Source organism: Sinocyclocheilus rhinocerous, unplaced genomic scaffold (genome assembly GCF_001515625.1).
Source record: "Sinocyclocheilus rhinocerous isolate Xijiao unplaced genomic scaffold, SAMN03320098_v1.1 scaffold1450, whole genome shotgun sequence".
In the NCBI taxonomy this organism is placed as follows: domain Eukaryota; kingdom Metazoa; phylum Chordata; class Actinopteri; order Cypriniformes; family Cyprinidae; genus Sinocyclocheilus; species Sinocyclocheilus rhinocerous.
Genome location: NW_015666201.1, coordinates 347,404 through 359,666, shown reverse-complemented (window position 1 = coordinate 359,666; position 12,263 = coordinate 347,404). Strand labels below are relative to the sequence as shown.

At 37.3% G+C, this 12,263-nt stretch overlaps 1 protein-coding gene across 1 annotated transcript in view; it reads right to left on the bottom strand.

Annotated features, from left to right (window-relative positions):
- Window positions 1-12,263, bottom strand: part of LOC107732158 (NACHT, LRR and PYD domains-containing protein 3-like) — a gene marked incomplete at its 3' end in the record, with an annotated part of 47,145 nt that overhangs the window by 4,925 nt on the left and 29,957 nt on the right. The window contains exons 6-9 of the mRNA XM_016543428.1: window positions 10,838-11,114; window positions 10,333-10,506; window positions 9,770-9,943; window positions 3,443-3,604 (exon numbers count right to left, since the gene is read on the bottom strand). Coding sequence (XP_016398914.1) covers window positions 3,443-3,604; window positions 9,770-9,943; window positions 10,333-10,506; window positions 10,838-11,114 — 787 coding nt within the window. The remainder of the gene's footprint in view (window positions 1-3,442; window positions 3,605-9,769; window positions 9,944-10,332; window positions 10,507-10,837; window positions 11,115-12,263) is intronic.

Here is a 12,263-nt window from a genome sequence, read left to right as displayed (position 1 = left end):
CGTAAATATATCAAAACTTAATTTTTGATTAGTAATATGCATTGCTAAGGACTTCATTTGGACAACTTTAAAGGCAATTTTCTCAATATTTTGATTTTCTTGCACCCTCAGATTCCAGATTTTCAAATAGTTGTATCTCGGTCAAATATTGTCCTATTCTAACAAACCATACATCAACGGAAAGCTTATTTATTCAGCTTCCAGATGATATATAAATCTCAATTTTGAAAAATTGACACTTAAGACTGGTTTTGTGCTCCAGGGTCACATATATTGTTATCATGAAATGTAAACAAAAAATATATCATGATCAGGGCTTGACATACATTTTTTTGCTCACCAGTCACTGTAGCTAGTGGTTTTCCAAATTGACTAGCCACTCAGCATTTTCACTGGCCACAATTTTGTTGTTGGGAAATTACGTTTTATATGACTCAGTTTTTTTCAACCGCTTACACACAAAATCTTCACTTCTCACACAATTTCTGAAAGCTGACACTCAAACTCCAGAAGCACACACCAAATCTGCAAAACCATACGCTATTTCTCAGCCTTTGACTCAGTTTTCAACTTCATAAAACACTTTTTTGCAAAACACAACACACAATTCTCTATGTAACTCACAAACATCTAACAGGAATTAATATTATGGCAAAGGTGTTTGCGAATGTTTGCTTCCGAGATGTGTTTGTGATATTTTGAATGCAGTGCTTCAATTTGCAAGAGATGTGAGGCATTTTGCATTTTGTGTGTGCAATTATTGGATTTGTGTGTAAAGTTATGAAAAAAAGAGGCAAAGTTTTGAAAATGTGTTGAAAAAAACCCCATTTATTTTCAACAAGCAGTTGAAAAAAACTAATACTGCATACAAAAATGTATTTAAATTGATTTCCAGGTCATTTTTGGCCTATTTAAAGGGCATTTTCCCTAACCGTATTAAATGCATGCATCATCTTTCATATTAATCATTACATTTTGTTAATAATTTCACTTAATATAATAAGACAATATAGGGCTGTTTTTTTATAAAAAAAAATTTAATACACAAATATGAAATGTTTTTAAAAAATGCAAAGATAAGCTAGTATGAGAGTTAGCCGCCAGTAGGTGGCAGCAAGTGACTGTCTTAATTAATTCCTTAATTAATTAAGCTTGCCTTCAAACGATTCGTTCAGACGGCTGATTCATTCAAGAACGAAGCAAGTGCGTGCCTGCATCCCAATGTGCATACTATACATCCTAAATTCTGTGAAATTATGTGATATTAGTAATTTTCAATACTATTTAGGGCAGATAGGGTGCACATTGGGACGCAGGGCCTGTCGTTATGAATCGACCACTGAATCATTGACTCAAATGATTCAAAATTCAAAAACGCGAATCATTCAGTACCGAAACACTGCTGTGTGTTGCTCAGATGCGCGACTTTTCTGCTGTGATCATTGTTTGGAACTATTTTCATTAAACAAATCAAGCAGAAACAGTCAATGTTAGCAAGTTATTAAATATTTGACTCAATTGATTAATTTACAATTTACAATTACAAACTGAATCGTTAACAAATGAAGCAGTGGACTTAAAAGAAATTATTCATTCACTTAAGCCTATATTTGTTTACAAACAATGATTCCTTACTCAATGAAAAACCACTAATTATTATATCTTTATAATTATACTTAATATATAGACTACAGTATTAATGACTTTAAATTTACTGTAGTAATTAATACAGAGACAGGCGTTTGGGCAAATAGCACTAATGACTTGTTTGGGACTTGAAGCTTAAAGTTGAGGACTTGCATCTCGACTTGGACTTGCTCGTTTTGACTCGGGACTTGACTTGGGACTTGTCTGTCTTGACTTGAGACTTGACTCGAGACTTGAATTCCAAAGACTCGAGACTTACTTGTGACTTGCATAACAAATTTGTTACCCATTCTCAATGGGAAAGTGCCTAAGCAACATTGCAAAAAAAAAGTTGCCCCATGTATCAACAGCCTTGCAGCCTACCTGCTTTAAAGGAGACATATTATGCCCCTTTTTACAATATGTAATACAAGTCTCTGGTGTCCCCAGAATGTATCTGTGAAGTTCCAGCTCAAAATACTCCACAGATCATTTATTATATCATTTTGAAAATGCCTATTACACCGTTGTCGCTTGCGAAAACACAATAACGGCGCCGTGGGTGGAAACTTACAGATTAAGGGGCGGTAATATTATAATGAGATCCCTTTGCCACGTCACCAAGGGAGCAAAATCAGACGCGCTCGTTTTCTCAGACGCTTGCAGAAAAAGGCTTACCAAAACAAAGTTACTGGGTTCATCTTTTTCACGTTTCCTTGTTTGGTAGATGCACCGGGGATTTGATTATAGCACTTAAAACCTGGAAAAGTCAGATTTGTCATCTTTAAAGGGTACTTATTATGCCCCTTTTTACAAGATGTAAAATAAGTCTCAGATATCCCGAGAATGTGTCTGTGAAGTTTCAGCTCAAAATACTCCACAGATCATTTATTATATCATTTTGAAAATGCCTATTTTGAGTGGAAGCAGAAACAAGCTGTTTTTCGGGCCTGTCTCTTTAAATGCAAATGAGCAGCTGCTCCCCTCCCCCTTTTCCAGAATAGAGTTGTACCTTTAAAGCTCGTACCTCAGATATTCTGCCAAAAACACCTGTTTGGTTTTGATTATCATGTCTATCGCGCTGAAATCATGCATTTTAAATCCATATCAGTTTATACTTGTGATACAAAGCGGCTGCCACACGGCATGTGAGCACTAAACTAAGTTCTCTTTCACACACAAGTTTATGTTAAAAACATGCATAAGTTACAAAAACACAGTTGGTTATGACTGTAAAGGTAAACAGCTGGGAAAGATATTACATGTTTATATTAGATCGTTGTATTAAGAGACAGCAGCGTAATATTCAGTACCTATACTGATGTCTATGCTGATAATATAACCCAAACAATAAAATAAAAGCAGAAAATCACTCACTGCTCTGGACTGAACAACTTCTATAGCTGTAATAAGAAGACATTTCTTACTTGAACACTGCTTTTAAATGCTCTAGCGTGAAGATAAACATGGCAGATTGTGTTCGGTTCACTAACGGTGAACAGAGCACCTGTCTCTGCTAATACAGCAGTGTCTGTCAACAGTCATGGGCAGGCTTGTAAAATGTGATGTCACACTTTACGGATTCTGTGATCGGCTTGCTCTGAGACACTGCTTATGAGTTATGGGGATTAAAAAAAGAAAGGAGCGGGTGGATTTTTATCATTATAGGGTGGTTGTGTACACACACTGCCAACACACATTTGTGTCCAAACAACATGTAAAAGTGAATTTTGCATAATAGATGCCCTTTAAAGGAATCTGTCGTAGAATCCCACCTCATTGAAACATGGCTTCAGTGGGTTACTTCCCAACTTACTTGAGTTTGTCCAGATGTTTGAGTGTTTCAGAGAGCAGCTTCACTCCTGAATCTCCTGGATGATTGCAGCTCAGATCCAGCTCTCTCAGGTGTGAGGGGTTTGAACGCAGAGCTGATGCCAGAGCAGCACAACCTTCTGCTGTCACCAAACACTGAGATAATCTACAACAACAGTAGTTTCATGTTAGTATGCTCCATTTTTAGAGATATACAATTTAATAGACAACAAACCTCTTCTACTGGTGGCCTTTGATTTGAATGAAATCACTGTGCTGCATGACACATAAAAGTACACACAGAGTACACTCAAGAGTACACTCATAGAGTCCCTAAGCCATTTTTGCATCGTCTCAGCTGTGTGCTTAGAATCATTGGGTCTCATTCACTAAGTATGTGTAGGCACACATTTGTGTGCGAAACCTGCGTATGAATGTTTTCACTAACAAATCATGATTCACTAAAACTTTCGTACTAAAATTTATTCTAAATTTAAGAAAAAATATAGGAACAACTGAAAGCACATGTACGCAAAAATCACACTATGTCCAGTCTTAATAATCTATATAATCTATACAGTGGCATGCGAAAGTTTGGGAACCCCTTGCAGAATCTGTGAAAATGTAAATCATTTTAACAAAATAAGAGATATCATAAAAAATGTATGTTATTTTTTATTTCGTACTGTTCTGAGTAAGATATTTTACATCACCCCCCCCGGCTCTTAATGCATCGTGTTTCCTTCTGGAGTATCGGTGAATGTTTGAACCTTTTTTAATAGTTGTGTTTGAGTCCCTCAATTGTCCTCAGTGTGAAAAGATGGATCTCAAAATCATACAGTCACTGCTGGAAAGGGTTCAAATATGCAAAAGATGCTGGAAAACTGAAGAATCTGCAGGACATGGAGTATTTTTCTGAAGAACAGTGCTCAGTTTAACTTCAGAACAAACAAGGGACTCATGAACAACCATCTCAAAACAAAAAAACATTCGTAGATCATCCAGGTAACCACACACGGTATTAAGAACCAAGGGTTCCCAAACTTTTGAAGGGAGTTATTTTAATCATTTCAGCTATTTTTTTTTGTCTTGTGGACTATATGTAAACATCTTTTATGTAAAATATCTTACTCAGGACAGTACTAAATAAAAAATAACATGCATTTTGTATGATCTCTCTAATTTAGTTAAAATTATTCACATTTTCACAGATTCTGCAAGGGGTTCCCAAACTTTCTCATGCCACTGTATATAGGCTATATAGGGAAAAGCGGGGTGATTTGAGCCTGTGGGGAAGTTGATCCACCCCTTGTTTCTAGACAACCTTAAACGATATTGGTGATATGACCACAGATATATGAAGAGTTATACATTTTACTCGCCCTGTGATAGAGAGATGCCCATGGAATACTTGGTAACTACATTTAGGTTCAAAAAACTGTTTTTTGCTGTTCAAAGTGATTTTTGTATGTTCAATGACTCTTGTGTCTAAACATTTACAGAAAAATCTGAAAAAAATAAATAAATAAAAAATAAATAAATATATATATATAAATATATCTATATCATGCATGTGTTTGTGCTTTAGGAAGTCATAACATGAGGCTATAATAAATAAAAAATAATAAATTAAATATATATATATATATATATATAAATATATCTATATCATGCATGTGTTTGTGCTTTAGGAAGTCATAACATGAGGCTATACTGTTAGCATGATTTTACCTCTAAACTGCTGGATGATACAAGTTTGTTAAAATGGTAGGAGTGGGGTAATTTGAGCCAAAGGTCCTGCGGTAAGTTGAGCCAGTGGCTCACCCCCTCTTATGATTATAATGTATTATTTTACTGTAATTCTACTGTCACGAATCCTGTCCGTGGTCTTCCGCCTGCTCGTCACCAGAGGTCGCCTTCTGATTATATTGACTCTCACATTACACAGACTGTTACATGTCACCCTGGACTACATGTCCCACGTTCTCACCTGCAGCCGATTACACACATTATAAAAATGAGGCTCTAACCACAGTTCAAGGCCGAGTATTGTTTACGCATATCGCTACGTCAGTGATAGCAATGTTACGGAACCATTCCGAGTTTAGCCTAGTTCCTAGTCTTAGTCTTTGTCTCGCCTTGATCTAGCCTGTTTTCCTGAATCTTGTATCTTAGCCTGTCTCCTCATTTTGTCTGTTTGCTGCCTGCCCTGGAACCATAGCCTGCCCTGGATTACCTTTTGTATTGCCTTCTCGGACTTTGCTTGTACCTCACCTGGACTATTGCCTGTCTGTGGATTACCCGTTTGCCTCGCCCTTTGAATTATGTTCGCCATCGATTGACTCATGCCTGTTTACCGGACTACTCTTCTCTTCTGTCTTGCCCTCAATATACCTGTGTGCCATTGTCCGACCCTTGTCTGTGTTGACCATGTATTTGAAAAAAGCTTTGCAGATGGATCTGCACGCCTCTAGTCTCATTCACTCCGTAACATCTACATTATATTTCATTATTACACGGCTCTGTGGAATACTTGATTCTGATTGGTCGGAATGCACTGGTGAGCTTTTAGTATTATGCAAAAAATATAATCAAATAAAATATAGTATAATATAAAATAATTATTAAATATTCTTAATTATTTAATTAAAACTGCTCCTGGTGTGTGCACATATGTGTGTGTGTGCACTTGGATGGGTGAAATGCAGAGCACAGATTCCAAGTATGGGACACCAATAAATGCAGAACTGTTCTATAAGTTGGTTTTAGCTAACACATTGATGTCACATGAGAAGCAAATCAGAATATTACGGCATGAACCTTGAATATACCCAGAGGTGTGTTATGAAATATTTAGCACTCTGCTCTCGTAACCTTTCATATGTCCTCATTTGTGTGTTCAAGGTGGAAACCATTGGCGATGCGTACTGTGTAGCTGGAGGCTTACACAAAGAGAGTCCGACCCATGCTGTCCAGATTGCTCTCATGGCTCTAAAGATGATGGAATTGTCTGATGAGGTCACGACTCCCATGGGGGAGGTTATCAAGGTTAGTGTTTCATCAGATTTTTCTACATTTTGTGTAGTTATAGCATGAATATGAAAGAATCAAATGTTCCATATAATTTTTAAAATGTTATGTTTTTTTTATGATTTTCTAAATCTTTCCTCAATTAGTCATGCAAACCTTTGCTAGACTGCTGAGTTGTTACAAAATAATGTTTCAACAGTATTGTTGGTTAGTAAAATAAGAAATTCTAATTTAAAACAAATGTGTGACTCATAAGAATTATATATTTTTGTGCAAACAAACTCCCACTACAAAGGGTGAATAATTTTTGAAAGGTCATCTAATATCCTATTTTAGACTCAAAAATAGGCATGATCAGTTTTTTCTTAACAATGCAATTGTGAAGTGGAATCAGTTATCAGATTTAGAATTAGATCATGAATACTGCTGCTTTAGATACAAAACTATGATAATTTTATTTATTACACGGCTCTGTGGAATACTTGATTCTGATTGGTCAGTCGCGACATTCCGAGGTATGCTATCCCTCGATAACAACCGGTAAAAGCTAATAACACAGGCTCATCCGGGTAACAGCAGTCGGCGCTGTACTCTTGCTTGAACAATTTTTTCTCGGTGGAGCTTTGCGTTTGTTTAGCTAATAAAATATTAAAACTCTACAAAAAATGGTGTACAATTATTTAATTATGTCATCCTGGTATCACGGACTCGCTCTCGTTTCATACAAACGCAGCTGCTTGCCATTTTGCCACGATTGTTTTGTACGCTGTAATGGATTATAAGAGAACTAACAAACTGGTAAGGTTTTAAAACATTTTCGTCTTAATTCTTTTATTGCCTTAATTATTTTTGTGGTGAAATGTTGTGTAATAAGTGGTTTGACTGCACCGTTTCCCTTAAATGTCCGTCTAGTTTGAATTTGCTGCTTGCTCGCAACTGCTGTCTTCAAGTAAGCTTTGCGTTCAAATATTTCAACTCAAATCAATATTTCGCGTCTAATTATTTACTTATGTGGCAAGTAGCCGTGTAATAAGCGGTTATTATTACACCGCTTCGCGTTTGAAAAACACCTTCAGAGTTGTGAACTGTATCTTTAAATAAAACATTTAAGAAGTCATCCATCCATCCATTCTATTATCCAAACCTCTTTGTCCTTATTAGGGTCGTGGGGAGCTGGAACTTAACCCAGCGTCTTTAGCCACAGGTGAGGGAACTCCCTGGATGGATGGCCAGTCCATCACAAGGCTCACACATAGATTTTAAGAAGTCATGTTTATTGAATTTCTCTTCCTTTGATATAGCATGAGGTGAAAATGTTTAGTTTTACTCCACCATAATCAGTGGCACAGTTTAACTCCATGTTGGCTCAACTTACCATCTCCCTAAGCTCAATTTACCCCTCACTTATACAGTAAAGGCCAGTTTATGTTTAATCTTAGCATAATAGTTAAATATGATATATAATTAAAGTTAAAGGGATAGTTCACCCAAAAATGAAAATTTTATGTTTATCTGCTTACCCCCAGGGCATCCAAGATGTAGGTGACATTGTTTCTTCAGTAGAACACAAATGATGATTTTTAACTCCAACTGTTGCAGTCTATTAGTCGTATAATGCATGGCAATGGTAAAATCTATGAGAGTAAAAAAAACATGCACAGACAAATCCAAATTAAACCCTGCGGCTCGTGACGACACATTGATGTCCTAAGACACGAAACGATCGGTTTGTGCGAGAAACTGAACAGTATTTATATAATTTTTTTACCTCTAATACACCACTATGTCCAACTGCCTTGAGCATGCGCACGGCATCCGGTGCGTGAGGTGTATGCAGAAGAAACAAAGTCACCTACATCTTGGATGCCCTGGGGGTAAGCAGATAAACATACAATTTTCATTTTTGGGTGAACTATCCCTTTAATGGTAAAGCTTCTGTCAGCGCTGATAGCCTTGTGGTGAGTACGCTGACATACAGCGCAACTGCACTCATGGCGACCCGACTTTGATTCCCCTCTCGAGATCCTATGCCGATCCTGCCCCCTCTCTCCACCCAGTGCTTTCCTGTCTAATCTCTACTGTCCTGTCTAAATATAAAACGCCCATAAATAATAAAAAAAAAAAAAGGTAAAAGTTTCATTGATGAGGTCATGTAGGACAAAGTTCAACTGGTTTTATCTGGCTCTGCTCAACAGGAAGTGTGGCAACACATAAAACATTATTATCCTTTTTATGTTTATTCGTGTACTTTTGAGGTACTTGGCATTCTTACATTTTCATGGTCTTTTGCACACTCATAGTCATCTGCCATTATAGCTTGGCCAAGGTTACATGGGCATGTAGAAGGGGCTCTACAGCGCCACCTAGAAAATGGCTAATTTTAGAGAACTCTGTAGCACATCCCTTTTCAGCTACGGTCACCAAGCTTGATAGAACTTTCACTCCACAGGCATTAGCTCCACCCAAAAGGAAGTCAGCCATTTTGGATTGGTAATCAAGAAGTCTCTCATATGGTCTGTATACATTGAGTGATTTACATATAACTTTACATTGGGCTGATCACACTGATGTAGCTATTTTGTATCACGGATATAGCACCACCAACTGGAAGCAGTAAGTGTTGCATTTACAGTCTTTGATCCATTTACATTTACACAAACAGTTAATGTTTTTGGCATACAAGAGCTGCATGATTAATCATTAAAAGGTTAAAATGTAAACATCTACACAATCTTATTCTTAATTAACAAAGATTCAGTCATCTATAACCCTATAACACATATAATCAGTTTCCACTTTTCCACCAGAATGCTTCAAAAGCACTCATTAAAAGGTTAAAATGTAAACATCTACACAATCTTATTCTTAATTAACAAAGATTCAGTCATCTATAACCCTATAACACATATAATCACAGTTTCCACTTTTCCACCAGAATGCTTCAAAAGCATTGATGCCATGCCCACTTTCACCCCATTGTGCAGTTTGCCCTGTCTACAGATTGGAATATAGTGCAAGGCCCTTCGTCCCCGATACAGGGGGACCCCTTGCTTATTTTTTTTATCTTGTTCCCTTTTAATTCATTGTTATTCTTTTATTCATTGTACAGCACTTCAACCTTGGTTGTGTTTATATGTGCTCTATAAATACATTTTATTAATTGATTGATTGATTGAGTGACAGCCTCATTTACCTATCAAGTTCCTTGGTCTTTGCACCTTTTGTCAATGCATACAAGTTAATAGAACATTACACTAACATTCTAACAGACTAACACATTTGAAACCTCCCGCTTAAGTACCTCAGTATGTTGAGTTGACAGTTAGGACTCTTCAGTCCAGCACAGAGCTGCTTCACTCCTGAATCTTGCAGGTCATTGTTACTCAGATCCAGCTCTCTCAGAGAAGAGTTTGATGATTGTAGAGCTGAAGCCATGATTTCACAGTGCTGATCAGAGAGATGACAGCTTGACAATCTAAACAGGATCATGAGAATCAATCCATTACATACTGTACACACTGTATACATACAAAATTAAACTGTATGTACATTGTCTCATGTTTTTGAGAAGAAAGTGTCTGCATCCCATTGTGATGTTCACAGCTATCTTCTATAAAGTTAATGACAACATCAAATATGGATTAACTAATGATGGATCATTGATAATGGCCACATTATCATTCTGTTTTCATTCAATAGCTGTATAGATAATAAAGCATTCACGATCAGAGTAACTAATTGCAGGTGAAAGTGCACTTATAAAAGTGTCGGACGAAAAAAACCATGAATCTAAAAGTATAATATATAATGTATTTAATCACACATTATTATTAACATATTAATTATTCATTGTGAACGTCAAACCTCAGTATGTTGAGTTGACAGTTAGGACTCTTCAGTCCAGCACAGAGCTGCTTCCCTCCTGAACCTCGCAGGTTATTTTTACTCAGGTCCAGCTCTCTCAGAGAAGAGTTTGATGATTGTAGAGCTGAAGACAGGATTTCACAGTGCTGATCAGAGAGATGACAGTCTGCCAATCTGAAAAAAGAGAGGGCCCAGATATAAGGCATGCTGGTGTACCCACCAGATTACAAGACTTCAATATGAGCTTCATTGAGCTTCAACACAAGATAATGATTGTCCACGGTCTTTACAGGAAGACCCAGTAATTAAAATAAATATATGTCTTAAAAGTAATATTTTACATTCTTGTTTCTTAATAAATGTGACACATTTATTCATTCAAAACTTAATTGTGGAAAAAGCCTTATTAGTTGAATATTGTCATTTCATTTTTTAAATAAGTGTTTTCTTCATAGTCTAGTATAATTATATTCAACTTATAATATTATTTCATTTTCACACTCACAGAGCTTTTCTGCAGTTCCCCACAGCAGGTAACAGTCTCCATCGACCCTCTTTTGATGACTTGATTTTGTAGTTTTTTAGGTCAAACTCCTCCAGCACCTCCTCCGACATCAGGATCATGTTTGCCAAAGTTGAACATTGTGCAAGAGTAAGATTTTTTTCTTTCTTTCCAGATGTTAAAAATACCTGCATTTCCTCAACAACAGAATTATTCTTCATCTCAATCAAGCAGTGTGACAGATTCATCCATCTTTCAGGACTGACATTGTTTTTTTGACCTCGCTTGAGGTTGTGGATTTCTTGATGCATGCTCTCTGGGTTGTTCTCTGTGTGTATCAGTACATCCTGTAAGAGTCTCTGATTGGACTCCAGTGAGATGCCATGAAGAAATCGAAGGAAAAGATCCAGGTGTCCATTTTTACTCTTCAAAGCTTTATTCATTGCTCCCTTCAGAAACGTATTCAGAGGAACATCCTCACACTGAGTTCTGGACTTTCCTGTCAGGAACATTTTCAGAACCTCACTGTTCTTGTGTAAATAGCAGTAAAACACATACAGTGCTGCAAAAAACTCCTGAAAGCTCAGATGTACAAAGCTGTAAACCTTCCTGTGATAAATCACAGATTCCTCTCTAAAGATCTCAGTGCAAATCCCAGAATACACCGAGGCGTCAGTGACGTCTATGCCGCTCTCTCTCAGGTCCTCCTCATAAAACATCACATTGCCCTTCATCAGCTGATTGAAAGCCAGTTCAGCAAGTTTCACAATCACTTCTCTGTTGGACTGCAGGAGTTTCTCTGGATCTCTCTCTTCATACTTCTGGTTCTTCATATTTGTTTGAATGAGCAGGAAGTAGATGTACATTTCAGTCAGAGTTTGAGGGATTTCTGCACTGAGATCTTGTTTCAGGAGGTTTTGAAGCACAGTGGATGAGATCCAGCAGAAGACGGGTATGTGGCACATGATGTGGAGGCTTCTTGCTCTTCTGATGTGTGAGATGATTCTGCTGGCTTGATGCTCGTCACTGATTCTCTTCCTGAAATATTCCTCCTTCTGAGGGTCATTGAATCCCTGAATTTCTGTCACACGGTTGATGTAGTTGGAGGGGATCTGATTGGCTGCTGCTGGTCTGGTGGTGATCCAGATGAGAGCAGAGGGAAGCAGATCTCCTTTCATGAGGTTTGACATCAACAGACCCACTGATGAAATCTGAGTCACATCAGAAACTTTCTCACTGTCTGAAAACATCAGTGAAATTCTGCTTTCATCCAGACCATCAAAGATGAACACAACTTTACACTCCTCATAAATCTGTGAGTCCAGATCTTGAAGTTCAGGATGAAAGTCCAGCAGAAGTCTGTGAAGACTGTACTGATGATCTCGGATCAAGTTCAGCTCTCGAAATGGAAGCACAAACATGAAATCTA